We start from the raw sequence: 25,022 nt of genomic DNA on the forward strand, positions 1-25,022 counted from the left end.
GTGACACCACCGGAAGTTACTGTCAGCTGACCGAGCGCCCGGTCTGTGATTGGCTGAGCGTTTGTTTACCTCGACGACATCCACACGTGACTTTTATTTACGTTGATAGGCACAGAATTGGGTATACGTCTAGTGTCTTTACGTATTTTTTATTTATTTATTTGTATAATTAGTAATATAAAAGTCAAGTTAATGATAGTAATAATAGCAATTTATTTATATTTATATATTTATTTATTTATATATAATTAAAAACCCAAGTAGGGATGTGCTTTGTCAATTGATTTGTAAATTATACTCTCATACACTGTATGATAGTTTAAAATATGTTTAAGTATTCTTTAAATATGCTAATATGCTATGTCTACTATTATTATTACATTGTTGGTACTATAACAAATAAGAAGTTAAAAACATAATATTCGTAATAACAATAACACAATATCTAAACAATACAACCACTCTCATTGTTTCAATCAATATTTGCTTTATTTGCTGACAGTTGGCTCTAAAACTACATATTTTATTTAGACAGTTAACTAAAATAAATGACAGGAACGAGAATATTCAGTATCCGATCAAAATCCCTCACACGCTTTTATTTACATACAGACAACAAAACAATACAAGACAAATTAAAAACTGTTATGCATGTATGTATGTTTAAATGTTTAATGTCATGTTCAATCAATTGTTGACTATGAATAGTCAGAAGTTAGTCTTGGTGTGAATTTTTTTTATAATTTAACAAACAATATAATAACAAAAGTAGTAACAGATAAACAGTAGATAAAAACCACATGTGCGATCTATGAGTTTTCATCATTCAAAACATTTACAATGACTCAGGTCAACAGATGCTTCTGACAATCATTTGTTATATTTGAAGAAAGTAGATTGAATCTCCAAATCATCAAGTGCAGATATGAAAGAAAACATGTTCATCAGTATAAAGGGCCACATGCAGCAAGGTCTCTTTGGATTTCATGTCTGACTGTGGAGGATCAGTTTATAATATATGACGCCGTTACAGCAGCTACGCCCTGAATGTGCACCTGTGAAATAAATCACTTATTATATTAACACATAACACAGACCCCTCTTATTCTGCTGAACAATGACTACTTTTCCTTTTGATACTTTTCCCTTGGCGCTGGTTGGTGTGGACTGGGAGCTGTGCTGGGAACCTTTACAGCTCTGCAGGAAGTCATTGAGGCAGAAAGCGGGAGGCGGCGCTCGAAACCGCGTATCTGGCAAAATACAGGTTATAGGTACGTGTTCAATAAAGTCTTTGCTATTCATCACATTTAGGCGTAACTCAAAGTTTGTCTTTGTAAGGGGGAATTTTCTTAAAGGTCAGAGTTCATGATATTTAAGAAATAGGGAGTGGGTGGATGGTTAGTTAATGCAGTATATTGTAATTTTGTCATATAGGTCTCTTCATTCTCACCCTTTCATTACGCCTTTGCATTTCCAACATGAATCGGTCGTTACCAGTCGTTAGCTCACCAACTGTTAGCCTTGGTGGCTTCTAGATGTCAACAGTAACCAAGCAGCAGTGTTCTCACAACTTTCATCCGGTGCTACCAATCGAACACTGAGCATTTTGTGGACACAACTTCCCTTGTCATAACCACAAGCTCACAAGTTTCAATATATGAAGGCAAAACTAGTCGGTCGTGTTATAACAATCATGTAAGAGGGATAAATAAAGTATCGGTTTATCTATTGACTTGCACTTTTATGGTAAATGTTAATAGATATTCAGTGGCAATAAGCACTCAAATGTAAGAACAGATAAATCAATTTGTTATTTTTTTATCAGGTCACAGTTTCTGAGTTCAGAATAAACTAGAAATAGCTCAAAGCAGTGTTACCTGACTGCAGGAGTTTCAGCAGGGGGTTTCTGGGAAGAGTTCGCAGTGATTTACGAGGGAAACCTTCGGCGACTCTGTCCGACAGCAGGGTGGAGGTGTCAGGCAGCAGAGGAGTGGGTGGGGCCGCCCTCGGGGCTGGCGTGTCGGCCTCTTCCCTGATGGGTCTGTTCACACCTGGATCTTCCTGGCCCAGAGGCATCGTCGCACCTGTTGCGGTGAAGACAGGATGTAGAGCATCTTTCATGTTGTTGTACGAGTTGTGTCGTCTCGCTTTGAATAGCCTGTGTGGAGAATCAGAATATACCAGACTTTTGCACCCTCAGTGTTGGCATAAAAACAACACTGTGGAAGTTAACGTCAGTCTGCAGCTCCACCTGGTGTTTATTTGCACGTGAAACTCCTTAAAAACTGACGTCTGCGTCACAAAAATGCAGCTGTCAACTAGTAAGGCCACATAAGTATAGCCTGGTCTAACTAGAGCCTGTTCTTATGAGAATATGAGAGTAATATATTTAATACCAGTAGTATACTAAATACTAGCTGGGTGACAGTCGTAGTAGTGCCTGTTTTAAATCGTGTTCATGACCACCTTCCTAATATCTTGTATTATCGCCAAAACAGCCCTGACCCATTGAAGCCTAGACTCCACTAGACCTCTGAAGGCGTTTGTCCAGCACTTCCCCAAACACATCATTCCTGAACCATGTTTTGGTTCAACTTTCTAGACAAAGTGTTCACCCGCTGTCCAAATATGTCCTACAGACATACAGGTGACATGTTCACAAGATAATCTGTGTTACTCACTTCACCTGTCATAATGTTATGTATGGTCAGTGTCAAATTGAAACAGGTGGATGTAAACACAACTCTCGGCTCTGACGCAGCTCAAACAAACTTTCCCTGTACGCATCATAGGAAGAGTGATCGCTACATGGGCAGACCTGGACGCTGGTTGACTTTAATGGAACTGAGCCGTGATCAAAGTGCTTGATTCCACCTGAGCAAACAAAAGGAGGAACAGAATCTCCTCCGAGTTGAGACACAGCTGTTGCTCACTGCACTTCCTCTTATTTGCACATCCAGTAATTCATATTGTGTAGTGGTGGTTAGAGGTGCAGCTTGGGACCGAGGGGTGCCAGGTTCGCCTCCCGCCGAAATTTGCCCAAATTGCTCAACGGGTGCAGTCCATAGATGAAGGCTGCTGCCTCACTGCTCCAACTGTACACAGCAAATGTGTGAGCAAATGGGTGGGTCAAACAGCAGGAACTGCAGTCTCACCACTGCGGGACAATTAAAGGTTAAACTACTATTATTATTACAAGTGCAAACAAGGCTGCAGCCGGCAGTCTTCAAAACTAAATCTAACCTGTTGCTGTATTTTAGTTAACTATTGTTCTTGTGACTGTTGTTTTGAAACCATGTGAGAAGTTCAGAGAGGAAGTAAGAAAGTTCTCATAGATATCTGTGCCAAAAGGACACCCACAGTTTTGTTTTTTGTCACATGTCAGAAAAATGTTTTTGTTGTATTTTATTTGCCTTTTAAAAATATTTTCATATACTAAAAGTCTTAGACGTTAATTTACCCGAGGGTCCATGTGCAGGAAGACGTTTCACCATCTGGGGGAACCTCCTGGGGGGCAGAGGCCTCCTAAGGAGCCAGATGTGGTCAGAAGACATGAAGCTTCTGGTCATGAAAACTGCAAAGTTTCCATATATATATATACTTCAAATGTACTTTTTGCATTTTATAATAACATTAATATTCTTTTAATATTCTGAATTTCTAATCAGAGCATATAAATATATCAGTAAACTAACCATAACAGGACTTCAGAGGCTGTAAATGAGTATCCACTTCACATAATCACAGAAAAAAAAAAAAAGACTCTTCAGAATTCGCCTATGATTTCTCGGGTTTTTAAGTTATCTTCAGTATTACAGCAATCCGGCGTCACCTGTGTGCACATTCATGAGCACAATGCAAACACGAACTGCTAATAGTCGATTCGGCATACTTTAATGGCACCGGTTTGTCAAAATTTAACCAAATAACACAAGATAATACAGCACTTACCCGCGGCTGAGTTTTTGTTTCAACCGCCCCCTTAGCAACGGCCTCATAGCAACCATCAACTCTGGCTAAAACTGTTTTGTGCGCACAGCGGCTCTTTCTGGATCATGTCGCCGTGTACCTCATTCATATTTATTGAGTCGGACAGAAATCCAACCCGTCGGCTTTACTTTACCTTTACCTTAACTCTGCCCCTGCCCCTGATTGGCTCTCGAGAAACTCAGGTGGATTAATTAGCTATAGCTACCTAGCCCGCTACTAGCTAGCATTTACTGCGGTGCGCCGAAGTCCGATACACAAAACCTAGGTAGCTGCTTGTTGAGGCAAAAAAACACAACAAAACACACATCTATCAGGAAAATACAGAGCCACACGAAAACAACACTCGTTACAGAAACTTTAAAGAGTTTCTGTAAAGCAGCGGAGGAACAAGAGCAGCTAACCTGGGTCTGTCTAAACGTTGGTAAGAATCAGTTTAACCGATTAGAAGCTAGCTAATTAGCTAATTATGCTATTACCTGGTATATATAATATTTTTAATATTTATGTGACATTTAGATAAAAAATATTTTATTTCTGTTAAGATGTAGTCTTATTGTTTATGGCTACTGTAAGTGTCTGAAGTATTTGTACAGTACTCTTGAACAATAACTTTATTACGAAAAGTACCACACTTCTTGTGTACGGCAATCAGCCATAATATTATAACCACCTGCCTAATATTGTGTGGGTCGTCCTTTTGAACCGTCTAGGTAACTTCTGAAGGTGTGCTGTGGTATCTGGTAACATTAAGCTGAAAGGTGGTGTCCCCATCTCTCACTCATGCTCAATTTGTTTGAGATCTGAGGAATCTGGAGGTCAAGTCAACACCTTGAACTGGTTGTGGTGTATCATAAACTGTTCCTGAACCAAATCTGCTTCATGGGATGGCTGAAAGAGGCCTCTTGCCATCAGGGAATACAGTTCCATGCTTGCTGTAGGTAGGCCGTACATGTTAACATCCACATGATTGGATGGGACTCATGTTTCCCGTCGCGTAAATCGGGCAAACTTGCCCCAAGGCTGCCCTTGACCCTGTCGCTGGTTCACTGCTTTTCCTTTCATGGCCCACTTTTCATAGGTGCTGACTACTACTGCAGACTGGGAACGACCCATAAGACCCATAAGACCTGCAGAGTTGGAGATGCTCACACCCAGTCATCTAGCCATCACAGTTTGGCCTCAGTCAAAGTCGCTCAAATCCTGATATAGCCTATACCGACTGACAGGTGTCCTGATAATGACATAATGATGGGTTTGTGCTTTCACTTTTAAAAAAGCTGGTGTTTTTTTGTTTTTTTTAGAGTTTGATGAGTGAAAACCTTCACAGAACCCTGACACCAGCGTCGTCTGAGGACAACACTGATGCTGTTATGTGTCTGACAGTGAACAAATTCCTTCAGCAGGTTCAACATGCGGTAGAGAGACAGAAACCAGATGAGTGAGCGTTGGTAGAGCAGCAGAAAAAAGGCAAGGTGGTTTTGGAATGACTGTTTAGATCGAGTGTGTGACTGTCCAAATATTTTTGGTCAGATAGCTGAGTTCCCAGTAGAAACTGAATACAAACACACGAGGCTTTATTTTTCTTTTAGCTCTGAAAAGTGAAGCCAACGTGGAAGTGGCTAAAATCTGCAGCTTCTTTCATGTGCGCTCGAGGCTGTCTCCAAAAGCGATTAAATCCCCATAGACCTCCATATTGAAAAGTTCAGAAATAAATATGTCGAGGCTTAAAGGGCATAATTAAGGGCCTTCACGTTGCTGGTCTTTGCTCCACTCATCGTCCACCTCTTTGTCCATTCTTGAATTGACCAGGAATTAGGTGAAGTCAAGATGGCGACGGCCGGAGACGCCATGCTGAGCTTCAGATCTGCTCATCAGGAGTCATATGGGTGACTCATGGAGGGTTCGTCCATTTTTATATACAAGTAAGTCTCTCTCTTTATTTTTATTAGCTATCTATTTTTCTAGTGTTTGACTTCTCTCTTTAAATTAGTTTTTATGATTTATTGTTAACGACTCATCTGCCATTTCTGTGGTTACTTCCACTTTTTCTGTCGCTGTTCTAGGTTCAGACTACACGACATCAGCCTTACCTGAGTCATTTAATCCTTTAAATGACTTTTTAAACTACTTGCAGAACTAAATGTCTGTCTTGATGCTCAAAACTGTAAAACGTGTCGCCCAAAGTCCCCTGCGAACAGGGCGCGGGGGTCACCTACACTTGCAGCGTGCGTGCAATACCATATAAAGACAAAACGCATTTCATTCCTGTTTCTGAAGCGCTGTGTGTCACTTCCTTCCTCGTAGATTTGAATAGATGTGTCGTCGCCGTGCTTTCGGTGCCAACTCAGTGTGGGGCTTGTCGAGCGGTGAGCAGCACAGCAGCCGGAGAGATCTACTGAGGAAGAGAGAGATTGAGCAAGACCGACGACAAGACATCCTCCACGCCCAGAGATCACCAGCCTCCTCACCGCACCTCTCAGGTAAAGAGGGATGGGATCGGGCGTTCCTCTGATCTTCACAGGTGTTTCCTGTAGGCATCACTGTGGGATGAGAGGCGCCCGAGAGCTGCCTTTTACTCTATTTAAGACAAAACGAAAGAATGCCAACCACAGGAACATGAGCTCTCTTTGTAATCCAGCATTATTGCAAATACTATTGCACAGTCTCGTACTTTTTTTTTCTTCACCGCGGCGCCGCAGTGTTGCTGCCGTGCCTCACGAACGTCCTGCCCTGCCGTGCTTCACAAAACAACAGCGCAAACTCAAAACCTGCCGTGCTTCTGCTGCAGAACCGTGCGCACGTTTGACTTGAATCATTTAGATCTTAGCATGCATAAGTAAAAAGGATACGAGCAGCTAGAAGCAGAGTGAGGCCTACAGCAGAGAGGAAGAAGAAGTTAAAGCACTGCTCTGAGCTGAAAAGGAAGTTTGCGGTCAGCTTCACTTCAACTGCAAAAAATCCCTTAAAGGCAACGGACGACGGGAGAAAACTAGACTCTCAGGATTTGATTATTGATTATTACTTGATGTTTTCTTAGGAACTGTTGTGGTTGTAGTTAATGCAACTCTAGCACATGTGAGGCTGATGAGGTTTAGCACGATGCAGATATGGGGACGGAGGCTCGAGTCAAGACTTGTCCCCGCGCTGCTTCTTTGCTCCTTGTGGTACCATTTCCCTTTTCTGCCACATTATTCTTCAACTTCACTATATTTTAGAGGGGAATGCTGCACCATTTATTTCATAGCTATCTGACAACTGCAGATCTAAACATAGGTGTAAAAATTAGTTGCGTGGATAGAAACAAACTTGATAAATAAATGATGACACACACACGAGGCTTGTGACTGAAATGTCCCTGGAGCTGAAACACCAGGTCTGTGTGCAGCGATGAAGAAACGACATCCTTCCTCACGTTAACGCACGAAACACACAGACATGTCACCGTGTTTTCTGCACGCGTGTTTTTTTCCGTCGCCCAGCTTCGACTAGAGCTTTTAACGAGGTCACAGTGTGGTCGTCTGTTACAGTTTTTTTTTTTTTTTAATGCACCAAATTAAGAATTCGCTCCGACGCTTTTCAGTTGAGTTTTGGATTTTCTACAAGTTAAATGTTCTGGTTCCCAGCAGAGAGTGGATGACTGCGTTGAGGAGGAGTTCTCCTGTCATGTATGGTCTGATTAGTGGTCTGTTATTCTGGAGGTGGTGCATCTGTGATAGATGCAGTGTTCAGATCCTTCATTGATGTAAAAATACCAGTAGCACAACTATGCTGACGTGTAGATAATAATAGTTATGTCATCACTTCTCAGCTGCTGTTTCAGCTACTTAATCAGCTAGTCGGCTAGTTTGGTCTGGTGGTTCCTGGAACCTTGTAGAGGGTCTACAGATGAATCTTAAGGCTCAGTGACAAGATAAACAGAAGAAGAAACAAAGTTAAAATGCATAAATATGCAAACATCTTTCATTTTAAAGGTGTAGCTGCTGGATACAAGACGTCGTTCGTACGTCGCTGAGAGTCCACTTTTAGTGTTTGTGCAACGCAGGCCTCACGTTTCCACATCACACATTGATCTAAGTTGACTTCCTGGATCAGGATCGTCTTCAAACTAGTTGTGAAAAGTCAGATCCTGCTGCAGGTAGACACCCTAAAGTCAGACGACACTAAAGACGAGCTCCAACATCCAAGAGACAACCCACACGTTAGTAGAGTAGAGAAGGCTTTAAATAAAACAGAGGGAACGCTGGTCTTTAACAATATGTTGAATAAACTCAGATTTTTAGTATTTTTATAGTAGTAGTAAATAAATAAATGATCCTCTGGGTTTTAGTGGAGTTGAAGTAGTTGAAGTATAAAGTGACATTGCGTTGGCTACTAGGAATCAAACTGCTAACTGGTGGCATGCATGGGAAGTGTCTTACTTCAAACTTATTACCACAGGTTTTAGGTTGATGCTGAGATTAGCATCGTTTCCATTTTAGATTGTGACCAGAGAATGAGCCACGCTGGTCATAAAGATATATAATAAACTGATTTTGTGAATGATTTCTGCAAAAAAAAGAAAAAAAGTTGTTGAAAAATCTTGTTTGTTGTTGCTTCTCATCTCTGAGCGTGTGAATTAATGTGAAACTAAACTGAACCTTTTAGTTTTTACATTAACTTATCTACTTTTTGTCCAGATGCAACGTCATGTTCAGGTCAGTCTAATATAAAGTCAATCATCTCTGCTTCTTTTGATCGTTTATAGACTGAATGAATTAAAAGTCTTGCATTTACCTGAATGAATGAACATAGAGGGTCAGTGACCTCTGTGCTTCGTTCAAAAGAAAAATACACGGTTCCACGAATATGTTATAAAAATAGACAAAAAGTGACAAAGAAGCAGACATGCAGATCCGTGGCAGAGTTTATCACCTTATATGTGAGGCTGAGTCATCTTGACTACAGTGAGCTCATAAAACGTTATTGAGAAAGGAACATTAAATGTGTCCAGAGTCAGTTTCATTTCTGCTTTGGACCCAACGACAACGAAGCTGTGAAGATACCAAGGCGACAAATACAGATTAAAACTTTGAATATGCATGAACATTAAATACGCTATAAAAAATAAATCTTTCAGGACGTTTTTGTAAATAAACTTAATGATGTGATTACAAACTAAATGTTTGTCTGCCCCAACGTAGTGTGGAGAGGGCAGCTCGTACCTCGGCTCCAGAAAACCTTCCACTCCACAAATGTTCTGCTCATCAAACACCATAAACTCCTCAATGGAAGATCTTTAACCTTAACGCTGTCTGGAGGAGACTGGATGCGTGTTCCTTGTTCTTCTTTGCTAGAACTGAGCAACGTTCTCCTCCTTCCACCTGGTCAAACATCCACGTTACGCAGTTTCTCTCTGACTGACTTTATTTTGTGGAGTAAAGCTCTTCTACGCAGCCGACATGTTTAGTCACGTGACTACGGTTTTTTCTTCTTCTCCAACCGACACTAAAACAGAAGAAGACGACGTTTTTGTCGCTGCAGGGATGTGGTTTTGGTTTATGGCAAACCCAAAATACCCAACTACAAAAGATCACAAAAGATTGAGCCGACCATTTTACACACGCCAGCACCTGCCGCCCCAGTGCCAGTCAGGACGTCCCTGCTGTAAACGTCACCTTCTGCTATCGACAACTGACTCTATTATCAAAGTGATACCTTCTGTGTTTAGTCTACAGATGTAAAACTTAATGAAAGACAGAAACATAATCTGAGATTTTGAGCACGGCAGAAGATCTGAAATAACATCTGCTTCTTCTTGTTGTCGTACATCTTTACAGATTATGAATCTGAGGAAATCCCCAGCAGCGTTCAGTCGAGCTACTGATGCATTAAAATGTACAGCGGCTATATTAACACCTCTTCTCATATCTACTAACACATCACCACCTAACTATATGATTTAGTCATTTTAATTCCCCCTCAGTAGCACAGGAAGTCGCATCGTTGTTCAACTTTTAAAGTCGCTCGTCAACTTTGTGGTTAATGCGTCCTATGTTGTAGCCTCCACCTCCTCCTCCTCCTCCTCCTCCTCCTCCTCCTCCTCCACTTCGGTGCACGTTCACATCTATTTGCCAAAAAAGGATTTGCAAGTTGCACAAACACTCGGCCTGAATCATCAGCGACCGAAAATAAAATGTCATGTGATCACCTGCTGCTCAGAGCCGCCTCACTCTTCCTCATCTGCATCTCTTTTTTTTTGTCTTGTGCGTTTGAGCAGAAGTCGAAGTTAACGCGGAGGCCTCAGCGCTGACTCAGACGACTTTCACCACGAGCTGCCACGCCCTTAATTATATATATAATGTTATACTTTAATCTGACGTGACGTTTAGGAGGATTAACTGGCCTTTGGAGCCAGCGTCTAGTTTTGCACTTCCACTGAATTTGCACTTGTCTATGTTACTATAAATGACTTTCTGTCGTTTATATCTTATTATAATGTCAGTAATCTATGTTACACGCGGTTAACGTTCTCAAAGTTGAGGCTAGTGGTTCTTTAGTGGGTGGTTAAGATCAGGTCAGACTTAATTGTGGTGATATTTTCAGTAAAGAATGACGTGAACGCTCATTTTTACCGCCTGCAGAACTTTCTCCACTTTATTTTATGGTTAAGTTTCTTCAGCTTTCAGAGCTGAGTAGTAGTTTCTGAAAGCTGAGACATTTAGAGCTTTAAAAAAATAGTTTATTCTTCCTCCAGTGGAAACGCTTTCAGAGGAACTGTGCTAAAAGGTCGTCAGACTTTGGTTCCGTCTACCTCTCAGGTCAGGTCTTTAATTAGCTCAGATCAGATTTGTGTTTTCAGACGTGATCATCATCCACATGTGTTGACGTAGCAACGAAGCAGGCGTCCGTAGCCGCGTACCTGTGCGGGTGGAGCGGTAGATTTCCTCCAGCTCTGCCTGCGACACGAGGACACGTCCAGTTTAGTTGGACGTCTCCTCGTCGTCCTGCACGGTGCTCATCAGTTTTATATTTCATTTTAAATCACGTCCAGATGAGGCCTGGATGTGATTTGTTTTGTGCATATTTTACCGTCCAGACTCAACCTGGTTTAACCGAACATTGGGTCTGGGTTTTGCATTCTGAACTGATGATTAGTTTGTTTTTAGAACTGGAAATCATTTGCAGTTTATGTAAAGTATTAGTTTCCTGCAGGACCAGTACGCGCGTCTGTCTTGCTGTCAAATGAAGAAGCTCGTCCCCGTCAGGAAGGAAGTGCAGCAGAAGCAGGAAGTTTTTCGATCGGCAGAAGTGAGAACTGTGAACGGTTTGCATCACAGTTTAAAATCAGGAGATACCATCTCTGGTTCCTCCTTTTCTGCTCGGCTGCTCTGGACCGTCAGGCTTCGCTCTCCGTCATTTAAGGGTTGTTTTTATTGTGTCTGTTGCAGGTTTCCAACATGGCCGCCACTCCAATTTCTCCAGAGGAGCTGGAAGAACTCAGAGAAGCTTTTGCCAAGATCGGTAAGAGAACCCAGATTGTTTGCAGGCTTCGAGCTATGAACAAGAATTACTTTTTGTTTTAATCGTGCAGGTTTTCTGAGCTTAAAGGGTAAAAGTAAAAGCTTCGTGACCTCTGACCTCTCTGTCTCTTCCCCAGATGTGGACAACAACGGATTCATCAGCAAAGATGAGCTCAACGAGCTCTTCAAAGCCGCCAACCTGTCGCTGCCGGGCTACAAAGTCAGAGAGATCGTCCAGGAGCTGACCAAGTCCAGCCCTCAGCTCACCTTCGAGGAGTTCACTAATGTGAGTCAGTTGATTCTTCCCTCAGTTTTTCTGTGAAGTAAAGACTCAAGACTTGGCGACTGTTCTGTCAGAGCTCCAACAGATCATATATTATATTATTTTCTGCAGATCGTCCACGGACTGAAGAGCAGCGAGGTGGCTAAGACCTTCAGGAAAGCCATCAACAAGAAGGAGGGAATCTGTAGCGTGGCAGGAACCTCAGAGCAGTCGGGCACTCAGCACTCCTACTCAGGTCTGAACACACATTAAAAACTAGTGTGTGTCAGTGTTCACACTTTTTACAAAACTAGTTCAGTTCATTTAATCCACACCGAGGAGAAAGAAGCAAATAAGGACAATAAAGACCTTGTAAATTAACATCTAAACCCGATCACTGGTAGAAAAAGGCCATAAAATAGTTAATCAACATTGCTTTGGAAATAATCTACAGCTGATCAGGCTGACTAACACGACTAAAGATAAAATACAGTCTGACGGAGGAAGGTTTCCTCCTAATGTTGGTGGAAAAATGAAACAAACAAGATTAAGATTTGAGGAACTGGTCGTAGATAAACTCTAGTTTTATGGACTCTACCAGTTGATTCTATCTGATTCTCTTCCTGTATTTATTTATTATTTCCTTTTAACAGTGACAAAAAAACATTATTGGGTTATGAGACAGAATATTAGTCATGTTGTAATTCACTAAATATAATAATAATAACCTACATTTTAGGATTAAAGGATTTATTTATACAATTTAGAATAAAACTCTTTAATTATTGACTAAAGAGAGTCAGGGACAGATCGGCTCCTAAATGAAATAATAATTAAAACAAACAAACAAACGGCTGCAGAGGACAATCATTTGATTCTGAAGCAGTAAAGGTGGAGAGACCAGCTGACTCCGTCCGTCTCTTTACGTCCTGACTTGTTGTGTCTGCAGAGGAGGAGAAGGTGGCCTTTGTGAACTGGATCAACAAAGCTCTGGAGAAGGACCCGGACTGTAAACACGTCCTGCCCATGGACCCAAACAACAACGACCTGTTCACCGGCATGGGAGATGGGATCGTCCTCTGGTACCTGCTGCTCTAGAAATATTAGTGTTATAACGACAGTCACACGCCTGATAGCCAACATGTAAAGGAAGGAAAAGAAGTGACATCTGTCTTTATGAGCAGCTCAGCTTTGATTGTACAGGTTTAATATCAGCTGATTCAGGTGGATTAATGATTAATGATTTGATTTCTTTCTTTCTTTTTAGTAAAATGATCAACCTTTCTGTCCCGGACACCATCGATGAGAGAACCATCAACAAGAAGAAGCTCACACCCTTCACCATCCAGGTGAGACGGGAACACGACTCTGATCATCAGCGTTAACGTCCACAGTGTCCCACGGTGTCCCACAGTGTCCCACAGTGTCCCACAGTGTCTCACAGTGTCTCACAGTGTCTCACAGTGTCTCACGGTGTCTCATGTCGTTGTCGTTGTCGTTGGGTCTAACAGGAGAACTTGAACCTGGCTCTGAACTCGGCCTCGGCCATCGGCTGCCACGTGGTCAACATCGGCGCCGAGGACCTGAAGGAGGGCCGGCAGCACCTGGTCCTGGGTCTGCTGTGGCAGGTCATCAAGATCGGACTGTTCGCCGACATCGAGCTGAGCAGGAACGAAGGTTTGTGTCTTTGTCTCGTGTCCATTTATTTATGTGGAGCTGTGACATAGAAAGGAGTCCAACACCGAAGTCATAGACAATAAGCCCAGCCCCTCTCTCGTCTGTATGGTAACTATGACAACTAGTTAGCTTAGCATGAAGACTGGAAACAGGACATTTAAAGCTTTCTGGAACTGTGCTTTGATTCAGGTTGAACTTCAGATGAATTGACAGGTGGATTTGATTCCATTCAGAGCCAGACTACATGTTAACTGTCCACTAACCAGCTGATTCTCATTGATCATGTGTGTGTGTAGCTCTGATCGCTCTGCTGCGTGACGGAGAGAGTCTGGAGGACCTCATGAAACTGTCTCCTGAGGAGCTGCTGCTGCGCTGGGCCAACTATCACCTGGAGGAGGCCGGCTGTGGCAAGATCAACAACTTCAGCTCTGACATCAAGGTGATGACATGCACGAGGATCGATCCGTTTAAATCCAAGTCTACTGCAGAAAGAAATCCAAATTAATATCTGTTTAATGTCACTTTTTGACAAACCAACCTACACAAACCAAAGCTGCTTTAACCCAGTGACTGAACATTTTAGACAAAGACATGTTAAATCATTTTAAAACCTGCCTAAGATAAGTTAACGTCTCCAAACTGTTTGCTCCAGGACTCCAAGGCGTACTACAACATCCTGAACCACGTGGCCCCCAAAGGAGATGAAGAGGGGATCCCACCCATCGCCATCGACATGTCAGGAATCAGAGTAAGACTCAAATAATAATCCTTCAATGTCTGGAGTCTAGACGTGATAAATCACATCATTTAATTCATATTCTACTTTTACCTAACCTTTAAGATATGTTTATTTATTTATTTTATATATCTGCACATCATTTTTATCACTTCTTTTAATTCTTTACGTCCGAAATGTCTGAAAATAATATTAATTCCAGCTCCCCAACAGCAAAGTTGACGTCTGTAGAACAATCTAATACTTAAATAATTATCTAGATGTTAAACAAGTGACATGAATCTAAAAAGATCATTTTATCGTCACATAAAACAAAGAAAAGAAACAAAAATGTTCAGAGTTGAGAAACAAGAGCTAGAAAAGAGTTGAAGGAATTTTTCTGGGTAATTTATTTTAACAAATAATATAAATTATATAAATAATTTAATATAATGAGACGGGCTGATGTCCTTTTTGACCGGTCGTCTTCGTCCTCGTTCTCTTCTGCAGGAGAAGGACGACCTGAAGAGGGCCGAGTGCATGCTGGACCAGGCCGACCGGCTCGGGTGCAGGCAGTTCGTCATGCCGACAGACGTCGTCCGCGGCAACCCCAAACTGAACCTGGCCTTCGTGGCCAATCTGTTCAACAAGTACCCGGCTCTGAAGAAGCCCGAGAACCAGGAGATCGACTGGAGCTCCATCGAGGGTGAGAGCGGTTCCTCCAGAGACAAACGTTCCCTCAAACTGTTCTCAGTCGGTTTCTAACCGTCCACGTTGTTCTCCAGGTGAGACCAGAGAGGAGCGCACCTTCAGGAACTGGATGAACTCACTGGGCGTCAACCCTCGTGTCAACCACCTCTACGCGTAAGACAACGTCCTGCCCCCTGCAGGCAGAGAGCAGCTACTACACCACCAGTGAAGAGTTTGTGTCAGTTTACAACAATACGACGTTTAGACTCTAATGATCGACATCCGTTTATCTGTGTGTGTTACAGCGACATTGACGACGCCATGGTCATCTTCCAGTTGTACGAGAAGATCAAGGTACCAGTGGACTGGGACAGAGTCAACAAGCCCCCCTACCCCAAACTGGGCAGCAACATGAAGAAGGTACGATGGCACAGGATGGTTAACTCTTTAGATATCACCATTAACCCGTTACCAAGCTGTACATGTTATAGAAGATGGTAATATATAATAATAATGATTAAGAGGACGCTCCTGTAGGTAACTGGTCCAACAGAAGCATCATCTTAATCAGTTACAACATTACAGGGTCAGATGGAGGGTTAGTCCTGAGCTGCTGCACCACGCTGCCCATCTTAATTAAAGACTTTAAACTGATAATAATAATGCTGCTTTATCAGAATCTGCTGTGATCTCTGTCAGAATTAAAATAAAACCATCAGCTTCAAATAATCATAATGTTGACGCTGTTAACACTTTAAGACAGAGGCGTCACACGGCCCGTGGTCCTGCAGCATGAATTTGCAAAGTGTGAAAACAACAAAGAAGACTGCAATCTTTAAATGAAAGTAACTTCTATTACTAATGTGTTCACTGATTTAGAAAGAGAAGAGGACAGAACATAACTGAGTCAGGACTAAAGAGCAGACAGCAATGTGACCAAGTTCCACTTATATTACTTAAGAAATTTCATTGAATTCTTTTTTTTTAAAGGGTAGTTTATTAAATTTAAACATTCTCCTAATTTATTTTTTCATCTTTGCACTAAAACAAATGGAGTTGTTGTTTGTTATAGGTTATTATTCTATTATGTTACTGGTTCACTTGATCAAACTGGACAAATTGTGTTTGACAATTAATCATGTAACACGTCACTGATTACTACAGAGCTGTTAGAAATGATTTGTTCAGTCAGTCATATCTTCCACTATTAAACATTTATTTTATTGTAATTAGGAAAAGTGTTAAATTCAGTTTATTTGTCCAACTAAATATTCTTTGATGTAGAACCTCTAACTAATGTTCCTACTGATGTTTGTGTTCCAGCTGGAGAACTGTAACTACGCTGTGGAGTTGGGTAAAAAGGAGGCCAAGTTCTCTCTGGTCGGCATCGCCGGTCAGGACCTGAACGCAGGGAACCGAACCCTCACCCTGGCTCTGCTGTGGCAGCTGATGAGGAGGTAACAGAAGCTCCAGTCGTTTCTAAAAGGATGAATAAACGTGTAGAGGTTTGTTTAGATGTTGACGGTTGATGTTCGTCTCCTCAGGTACACTCTGAACATCCTGGAGGATCTGGGCGACGGTCAGAAAGTGACTGACGACACCATCGTGTCCTGGGTCAACGACATGCTCACACAAGCTGGAAAACCAACCATCTCCAGCTTTAAGGTAACGAGTTCAGATCATTAATTAATTTACTCTGAGCTCCTGAACACCTGCACAAACCCAGATTTACTGAAGCTAGAGACACTAATAGAAGTAACTACAATCAGTGTCAGGTCGTCTAAGTTGTGTCTCTCTCTTGTTTGTGTAGGACGGGTCCATCAGCAGCAGTATGCCGGTCCTGGACCTGATCGACGCCATCCAGCCCGGATCCATCAGATACGACCTGCTGAAGACAGAAGACCTGACGGAGGAGGAGAAGCTCAACAACGCAAAGTACGAACTAACTCCTCCAGCTCGTCCTTTAACGTTTTAGAAACGAGTCCAACGACGTTTCAGTTTAACACTAAGGGAGCGTAATGTTCACTAAACGTGTTCTGGTCGTCTCACGCCCACAGGTACGCCATCTCCATGGCCAGGAAGATCGGCGCCCGTGTGTACGCGCTGCCCGAGGACCTGGTGGAGGTCAAACCTAAGATGGTGATGACGGTGTTCGCCTGCCTCATGGCCCGCGGCATGAAGAGAGCCTAGACCACTGACCGGGAAAGAAACGGGAACACAAGCCAGACGACGACGGAAAACTTTACACGGAGGAAGAATAAAGTCGGGTCACAGAAATATAGGATTCACAGCTTTTAAAACGGTGGCGATGTCTGTTGTTGTTAGAAAGAATAATCTGACTGGTTCAGTTAAACCAAGACGTCTCTGAGGTGACGTTCAAACCTTTGTTTCCAACACTCTCAGGTTTCCTCAAGTTTTTATTACGTGGTCTGTGACCTCTGTCTCTCTCTCTCTCTCTCTATGTTTAACTGAGCCAGTGAGGTTTCCGCTGCAGTAACTGAATCAACTTCCCAAACGTCTGGTTCCAGATTATGAAGCTTTAAAACTGACAGAAGGCAGACGAAGGTTTTTACAGACCAGTCTAAATATAAACCGCTGTATTAGTTTACTACCTCCTTCTTCTTCTTCTGTCAGTTTCAGGCTCCAGATCAGCTTTTAAAATGATTCACTGCTTCTGTTTCACTCTGAACTCTGGTAACTCCTCATTCGTCGCCGTTCAACGTCTTCTTACTGCAATTTGTTTTTATTTTTTTATCTCTGAAGAACTTTGTTTTTTGTTGCCGTACGACTTGTGTCTTTAAATGAGAAGACAGAAGGTTGTTTTTTCCTCTGTGCTTCCTCTTCACCGTGTTTCTGCGTCTTAGGCAGAAACACAGTTAGAATCAGGACGTTTAAACCACATGTACACAACAAATAAACATTTTTTTTTATTAAAACTCTTGTGTTAAATGGATTAAATCAGAACGTCCTCTAATGTAAAGGCTGTAAAACCTGGATCTGTTCACCAGTATCAGTCTGTAGCTTAATATTTAGCTCATTTAACTTCTTCCAGGTACATTTGAAACAGAAGGATTAATTTGTGTTAACTATGGGAGTCACGCAGCTAATCTCGATTAAATCTTTTAATCTACTGTCAGTTTAGACGCCGTCATCTCTGAATAAGGATCAGGTTGATAACTACGTTTAAAAATACACTCACTGGTCACTTTGTTAGGTACGCTAGTGAAACTGAATTATCATAATGAAGGTTACGGTGACTCATGTTACTACGTCCTCCAAAATAATCATCTAGTTCAGTAACCACCTCTCTGACGCCGTTTCAAACTAGTGTACCTAATGAACTGGCGAGCTAGAGTATTTGAGTGACTCACCACAGCTGCGTCTAAATGTCGACCCTTGTTCCTGAAGCCTGTCGGACGCGGACGACGTCGACCTGATGAAAGAAATTAATAAAAAAGAAAAACACAAAGGTACGACCGGATGTCTCGGTTTAATTAAAGAAAACTTACAGGGTTCAGTTTCCAAACGTAATGAGTGCTGGTAGAAAAAGAAATCAATTCCTTCTTTTTTATTTTTTGTTTTGGTTTTTTGAAATCGGAGACAAACGTCCAGACGATGGTGAGTGCAAAGATTTAGAGTCTGAAGCAAACCACCTCATATTTACAGTGTCTCCTCCTCAGAGGAGCAGAGCGGCTCTAGTTCCTGCTGAAACAAACCCGTCGGCTGGTTTTTAAAGCGACGCCTCGTTCGTTCGTTCCAGCCGCTCGTCCCGGGGCTGGCTCCTCCTCCTCCTCCTCCTCCTCCTCCTCCTCCTCCTCCTCCTCCTCCTCCTCCTCCTGCTGCTGCGTCTTCCCTGCCGGATCACGATTTGGCGGGCTTGGCCTCGGCGGGGTTTTCTCCGGTGTCCAGGGTCTTGAGGAGGCGGAAGAGGCCGGCGGCTTCTCGGATGCGGCTGAACTCGATGCAGAAGGCCTGGACCTCGATGAAGAGGTCCTGGACGTTGATGATCTTGTTCCTGATCAGAGACTGGAGGAAGACGCAGACCAGACGGACCAGACGGTTCTGGAAGGAGGAGAGAAAACCGTCATGTGTAGCTGTGAGGGCTGGACCAGATATTAGGAACAGCTCTCTCTCATCATTTATCTCTTCAGTGTGGTGCTACGGTACCTGCATGTATTTGTCTTTGATTTGCTCACAGGTGGAGATGCAGTTGGAGATGTAGAGGTGAATAAACTCTGGAGGCAGATCTACAGCCGTGGTCAGTCTGAGGACGGAACGAGAACACAAACGACAACAGTAGATCAGTCTGTAGTTTAATAATCCTGCTTTAGAAAAACTATATAGTGAGAATCCCTGATAAAAGTCTACGAGCTGAAAAGCATCGCTCTAATATACTTCATATATACCACATACTTCTAATCCTCCTCCTTCATTTACCTGGGGAGTGAGGTAGCGAGTGATGGTGGATTAGAGGAGAACAGGTAAGAGCTGCATTTAGTCTGATGGGGGCCATTTGGAGAAAGAGACGTAACATCTCACTCAAGACCAAAATAAGGAGTAAACCGTACTCCTCTACAGATCTGAGACATGAAAAACCATCAAATAACCTCCTGAACAAGCTACAAGTCTTCACCAACCACTGCCTCAGACGAATCCTAAACATCAGATAGAAGTGGACGTAAAGAAACGAAAAAATGGGGATGGATTGGGGACACGCTGCGTAAACCACAGAACAAAGAGTGGGACACAGGTGGTAAGACCTGGAGAGGTCTGGTACAGGACAGGACGAGGTGGAGAAATATCGTCAGAGGCCTAAGTTAGTATAGACTTCAAACCTTTTTACAGTTCTGTTACTGTAGCAGGTGAAGTCCTGCAGGAAATACAGACACAGATCAGTGTAACTTTGATTCTAAACTTTCTTAAATTACACAGTTTTTAGTTTCTGTGGACAAATGTTAATAATATATTAAGCTGGGCGTCTTTATACTGCTGTGAGACGAGACACTTCCAGGATTAACTTTAATCTACAATACCTCTGAGTTAAGCAGAACGACACAGAACGGTTCTGAGTTTATGAATGATTTTACCTCTGAGTCACATGACGCGTGAAAGTAGAGCTGCATTGTGGCTAAATGAAGGTATCAGTATAAATGAGTACTATCAGCTGGTTTAGTTTCTCTCGTCCCTAAACCGACGTCCTCACCTGTTGACCACCTCCATGGAGTGCAGGGACATGTCCATGTTCACCAGCACTGAGAAATACTCTGTGATCTGGCTGCTCTGCATCAGCTTCAGCAGCATCTCGATGGCCACCAGCGGGTTGTTCTCCACCAGGTCGGGCAGCTTCGCCGGCGACAGGCCGATGTGATAAACCAGCTTCGGGTCCTTCTCCAGCTCGGCCAGCAGCTGCAGAACCACAGAAGAAGAAGAAGAAGAAGAAGAAGAAGAAGAAGAAGAAGAAGAAGAAGAACGACCATTAATCAGATACTTTTAACAAAACGTTCTCTGGTTCCAGCATCTTAAATGTGAAGCCTTTGTGTTTTTGTGACGTTAACCGACCTGTGACTGCTGCTGAGCGGACAGCGGGCTCTTGAAGGCCCGGGACATGATGCGCTTGATCTCCACGCCGGTGCTGTTCTTCACGCACATGAAGCGATCCCACTGGACGCTGTGGTCCGGCTCGGTGGGGTTCAGCCACGCCAGCTCGTCCTCGCACACGTGGAGAGGCGGCGGCGGCCGGATGAACTCGGGCCGGAAGTGACCTGAAGGCGGACACACGTTTTAGACCGTGGGCGACCTCTCGCTGAGCACGTCTTTAAGAGGCGATGAATCACAGGACTCCACGATAGTAAAGATCAGACTGAATCTGTCATGATTTAGACGTTTTATATCTGTGGCAGAGTTTCTTTGTAGAAAACTGAACAAAACGACCATGAAACTAATTCAACAGTCTCACTTCCTGCTTGTTTCTCCTGACAGAGCTGATTCACTGACCCTGGTTATGATGTTTTGGTTTCTAATCAGAAACTTTTATACAAAAAATAGTTTAATTCAGAGTCAGAATGAAACTTATTGCTCTCCTTCTTCCTCTTTTTATTCAAACTCTCTCATCTCAATCAACAATAACAGCTTTTCCCATTTCTAAAGGTCAAAAATATTCCCAATCCATTTCCCACCCACTTAATAAACACTTCCACTCTTCTTATTTTTCCGCTGTGTAACTCCCGACTTACTCTCCAGAGGCGGACGAGGCCCCGTCACCAGAGACTCGATGATCTGATTGGCCACAGAGCTGTCGAACCCGGAGTTGGAGGAGTCCGGATCGGGGTCGTTCAGGATGCTGGGGAAGCTGGCCTTACTCTGAGTGGGCAGCTCCGACTGACGCTCTGAAAGACAAACGCAGACAGACGTGTTTAACTAAAGACAACTTAGCTTCAAGTGTTTGATTTGTTCACCTTGTGTTGTTTGTTAAACTAAAAGTTGTAGGACGTAGAAACAAACCAGAAAAAACCTACAGGTGAACTTGTTCGCTGCTCTTTCACTGGATTATAAGACTGACCAGGAATTATGAAACACCCACAATGCAACATTCTGCAGAAGTCAGTGAGACACGTGCTGCCTTCATGTGGAATTTCTTGGTAACGACATGTGATGATGTGTAAACAAACTATTTGGTGTTCAAGGAAGGAAATAACAGTTTTCTAAAGTTATATTACACAATTAAACTCATTCATCTTCTGTAAAAGCTTGTTCCTGTGAAGGGTCACGTGGGGGTCTGCTGGAGTCTATCCCAGCTGTCATTGGTCTAGAGGCGGGGGTCCAACCCTGGACAGGTCTCCAGTCTGTCTCAGGGCTAACACACAGAGAGAGACACTCACACCTACGGACAATTTAGAATCATTTAACCTAACCAGCATGTCTTTGGACGGTGGGAGGAAGCTGGAGAACCTGGAGAGAACCCACACAGACACAGGGAGAACATGCAAACTCCACACAGAAAGGAACCAGTCGGCCTGGATTCAAACCCGCACCCTTCTTGCTGTGAGGCATCAGTGTTAACCACCCCCACCCACAATATGTGACTAAAATACAATCTATAAACTCACCGTCCTCCTACGCAGTTTCTAAAAACGTCAGCAAACGTAATAACTCGTGACCTTTGACCTCTCTGAACATTTCCACGGCCTCTTCTAAACACGTCCTAATCTGAAGGCAGCAGCTGAAACGCCTCATAATCCAAATCTGTATCAGATGTTGTAGTTTGTTACGTGTTCCTCAAATATAGGACAACTCCCACTTGTTTTTTTTTAATTAGATTTCCATTAAAATAGACTTAAAATAAACTTCTATTCAGGTCGACACGTACAAACTCCCCGTCTCTGATTTCCATCAGGTCAGAGACCCGTCGTGGTCGCGGCCGGCGTTCACTGACCTGCCAACGCCAGCTGCAGCCCGCTGATGTCTATGGACTGGGGCATGTTGCCGACGTCCATGCAGGACACCTGCCTGGGCGTCTTCTTGAAGAGGTCCCGGGGCGGCGCCAGCATGAGCTGGGACAGGAAGAACTTCTCGGGCTGGGTGATGGGGGGCAGGAAGCCTGGGACACGAGACAAAGACGGGATGGAGATTCATCATGTCACGCTTTTAGGTTTATTTAAAGTGGAATAAAAAGTGAAAAAGGTCAAATTTTCTCTGATTATAGCATCAAAAATAAAAGGATTTACAGCTGTATCACTAAAAAATGTGAATATTTAGAGGATTTGAATATCTGAAGTAACATTTCTGCAAACTTCTGATCATTTTCTTGACTTTTTTTTACTTTTGCAGTGTAGAAGAATAATAAAATGAACATATATACTTATTTATTTGATTATAATTAATTACTGAAGGCCTAGTGTGTAAAATATGAGCAAGATATTGATGATTAATTAGCCTTATACTCATTAAAAACTAGAAAACTGATCATATTCACATTTAAGAAGCTGGTAGAGTCACATTTTTGGGTTTTATTCTTCATTTTTTTGATGATTTCACTTGTGCCACATGTCTTTTGGGGCTCACCCGAGCTACGGGACTTACCGGACAGCACCTTCTCCGTCTCCTCCCCGGCAGGTGCGGGGTTCAGCAGGTGCGCGAACACGGCGGCGAACGGGTTGGCGGCCAGCGGCTCGGTGCGGTACATCTCCCAGAGCAGGTAGAGGGCGGTGAGCCGCTGCGGGGAGCTGGGCAGCAGGTCCGGCTGCTGCAGGAGCATGACCAGCACCGAGCCCACCCTGAAGTGCTCCGCTTTGCCGAAGTAGTGGTGGAAGTGGGTGGAGAGGCTCTCGAAGGTGTTGGTGCAAGCCTCCTCCGAGATGATGCTCAGCAGGTTGGACAGTTCCTTCGGAGCCAGCGTCATGGTCCCTCCTCGCCTCGGGTCCGTTCGTCTCGACTGAAGCTCGGCGCCGTGTTAAAACGGTGGACGTCAGCTAGTGCAGCACATATACCACCTCAGCGAGTACCGGGAGGACTTAATTCATGTTTGGAGTGAAGCTAGAAGTCAACAAATCCTGGAGCTCAGTTAGCAGCGAGTTAGCTGTAAGCTAGCATAGCGTCGCTAACTGACGAAAAGCGGCCAAGTCATAGCAAAACTAAACACTTTCCCCGAAAAACTCCACTTGAATCGGTTCGGTAGCTGCCCAACAGTCCTTATAAATCCCTTAAACGCAACCAGAATGAAATATCCGACAATTTAAAGCAGTTTCCACGACTGTTAAACATGAGTCAGTTAAAGTAGCTGTTTAAATTCAGATTTGACTCCATCGGGGAGGTGCATTATGGGTAATGTAGTTACCCACTCTAGGGTCGCTTTTCCCTCCTAACCGGGATTCTTTTTATTTTTATTTTTTTACTGTAACTCTTTACAAGATATGTTTAATATCCATGTTACTGAACCAAAAAACACAAAAACGTAACTTTTAAAGATAAAGTTTACCCAAAAATAACACCAACGTATCTTGGCCGGGTAACGAATTTCCTACTTTACCCATAAGCCCTTGCGGCATACTTTCCGGTGTTTTGTTCCGTCAAAAAAAAAGTTCCGGTATAGAAGTCCACCCCAAGTTCAGTTTAAGTTAATTTGAGATAAAACACAATATTTAAACATAATATTTAATGAATAATTATGAGTTATTGTGTTTATATTGATTTTAAATCATAATGAGTCATAGGACAAGAATGTACCATGCTGTTTATTATATTTCACTGTATTTATTGTACCTGGTTTTAATTGTATACTTTATAAAATAATAAATAATAATGTGCACTAAAGATTATTTTACTGTTGTGCTTTTGAATCATGTTTGTGAGTAAACTTTCTAACCTCCCATGTGCTCTTACAATTTTTTAAAACGTCTGATAGAAAAACAAGAGCGACACAGACAGGCTGTTAAAACATTTACTGAATAATTACACTTTACTTCTTTCTTACAAAAGCGTGATGTGCTTTCAGGCGTGGTTCTCTTTTTCTCCGGTTGCCGTTTTCTAGCAGGAAAGATCCTTCAGACTGTGAAGAAGAATTTTAATAAAAGCAATAAACTCTCAGGTTCACGGGAAGCGATCCAAACTTACAGCTTATACTTCAGTTTAATTTCCACCGATTCAATACATTGTAAAAGTGGTTTTGTGGTAAAAATTAAAAGCAATAAAAGACAAGTTGAAGAAGGGTCCTGGTAAAAATAAAAAATAATAATAATAATAATAATAATCTGGCTCGGAGAAGCTTAACATTTCACAGATCATGTAATTGTTCAGTCCACACTTTAAAGGGATGATGCAGGCAGAAACAAAAGCCAGAGTATGCAAATAAAATGCTGAAGACTCTCTACTTTTTTATTTTGTAATGTTGTTTTTCACTATTTACTGTCTCTTTATAGACCAAATGATTAATCAGTTGTTTTTTAAAAGAACATACAGATAATACAAGTAATAGTTGCCGCCAAACTAAGTGCTGTAGCTATAGTTTTCTCTGTAAGATGATAAAGGTACAAACTTTGACTGAACATACTCTGGTTTCTGTCGTTAAGATTCCACGTTAAATAAAACTGTACAACAAGGACACGCTGTTTTCAGGTCCACAGTCACTTCAGTCCACAAGGGAAGGTTTGGTTCATACTGATTCACACACACACACATCTGCATTCACACCACA

General features: G+C 42.6%; 2 protein-coding genes across 2 annotated transcripts; one reads left to right on the forward strand and one right to left on the reverse strand.

Moving 5' to 3' along the window:
- Positions 1–5,806: 5,806 nt before the first annotated feature.
- lcp1 (lymphocyte cytosolic protein 1 (L-plastin)) lies at positions 5,807–18,645 on the forward strand. Its single transcript, XM_084544679.1, has 17 exons — positions 5,807–5,912; positions 6,295–6,470; positions 11,418–11,490; positions 11,627–11,775; positions 11,884–12,007; positions 12,701–12,833; positions 13,019–13,100; positions 13,263–13,428; positions 13,725–13,867; positions 14,081–14,176; positions 14,654–14,849; positions 14,929–15,007; positions 15,139–15,253; positions 16,157–16,290; positions 16,378–16,498; positions 16,644–16,768; positions 16,891–18,645. Exons 3-17 carry the CDS (start codon positions 11,427–11,429, stop codon positions 17,021–17,023), a joined length of 1,860 nt encoding a protein of 619 aa, XP_084400805.1. The 5' UTR covers positions 5,807–5,912; positions 6,295–6,470; positions 11,418–11,426; the 3' UTR covers positions 17,024–18,645.
- Positions 18,643–23,633, reverse strand: cnot11 (CCR4-NOT transcription complex, subunit 11). Its single transcript, XM_084544681.1, has 7 exons — positions 22,913–23,633; positions 22,266–22,430; positions 21,067–21,219; positions 20,393–20,595; positions 20,037–20,239; positions 19,001–19,097; positions 18,643–18,895 (listed from the first exon to the last, which is right to left on the reverse strand). The coding sequence occupies exons 1-7, from the start codon at positions 23,229–23,231 to the stop codon at positions 18,695–18,697; spliced, it is 1,341 nt and encodes a 446-aa protein (XP_084400807.1). The 5' UTR covers positions 23,232–23,633; the 3' UTR covers positions 18,643–18,694.
- Positions 23,634–25,022: the final 1,389 nt, after the last annotated feature.

This window comes from Chelon labrosus (genome assembly GCF_963514085.1).
Source record: "Chelon labrosus genome assembly, chromosome: 5".
Classification (NCBI taxonomy): Eukaryota; Metazoa; Chordata; class Actinopteri; order Mugiliformes; family Mugilidae; genus Chelon; species Chelon labrosus.

Excerpts from the sequence above, each read along its gene's own strand:
- lcp1 (XM_084544679.1), top strand. The coding sequence starts at position 11,427 with ATGGCCGCCACTCCAATTTCTCCAGAGGAGCTGGAAGAACTCAGAGAA. Across the intron at positions 14,177-14,653 it reads TCGACATGTCAGGAATCAGA|GAGAAGGACGACCTGAAGAG; the intron begins GTAAGACTCAAA and ends TCTCTTCTGCAG. Across the intron at positions 16,499-16,643 it reads CAACCATCTCCAGCTTTAAG|GACGGGTCCATCAGCAGCAG; the intron begins GTAACGAGTTCA and ends TTGTTTGTGTAG.
- cnot11 (XM_084544681.1), bottom strand. The coding sequence starts at position 23,231 with ATGACGCTGGCTCCGAAGGAACTGTCCAACCTGCTGAGCATCATCTCG. Across the intron at positions 20,596-21,066 it reads GCCTCGTCCGCCTCTGGAGA|GTCACTTCCGGCCCGAGTTC; the intron begins GTAAGTCGGGAG and ends GTCCGCCTTCAG. Across the intron at positions 20,240-20,392 it reads CCGCTCAGCAGCAGTCACAG|CTGCTGGCCGAGCTGGAGAA; the intron begins GTCGGTTAACGT and ends GTGGTTCTGCAG.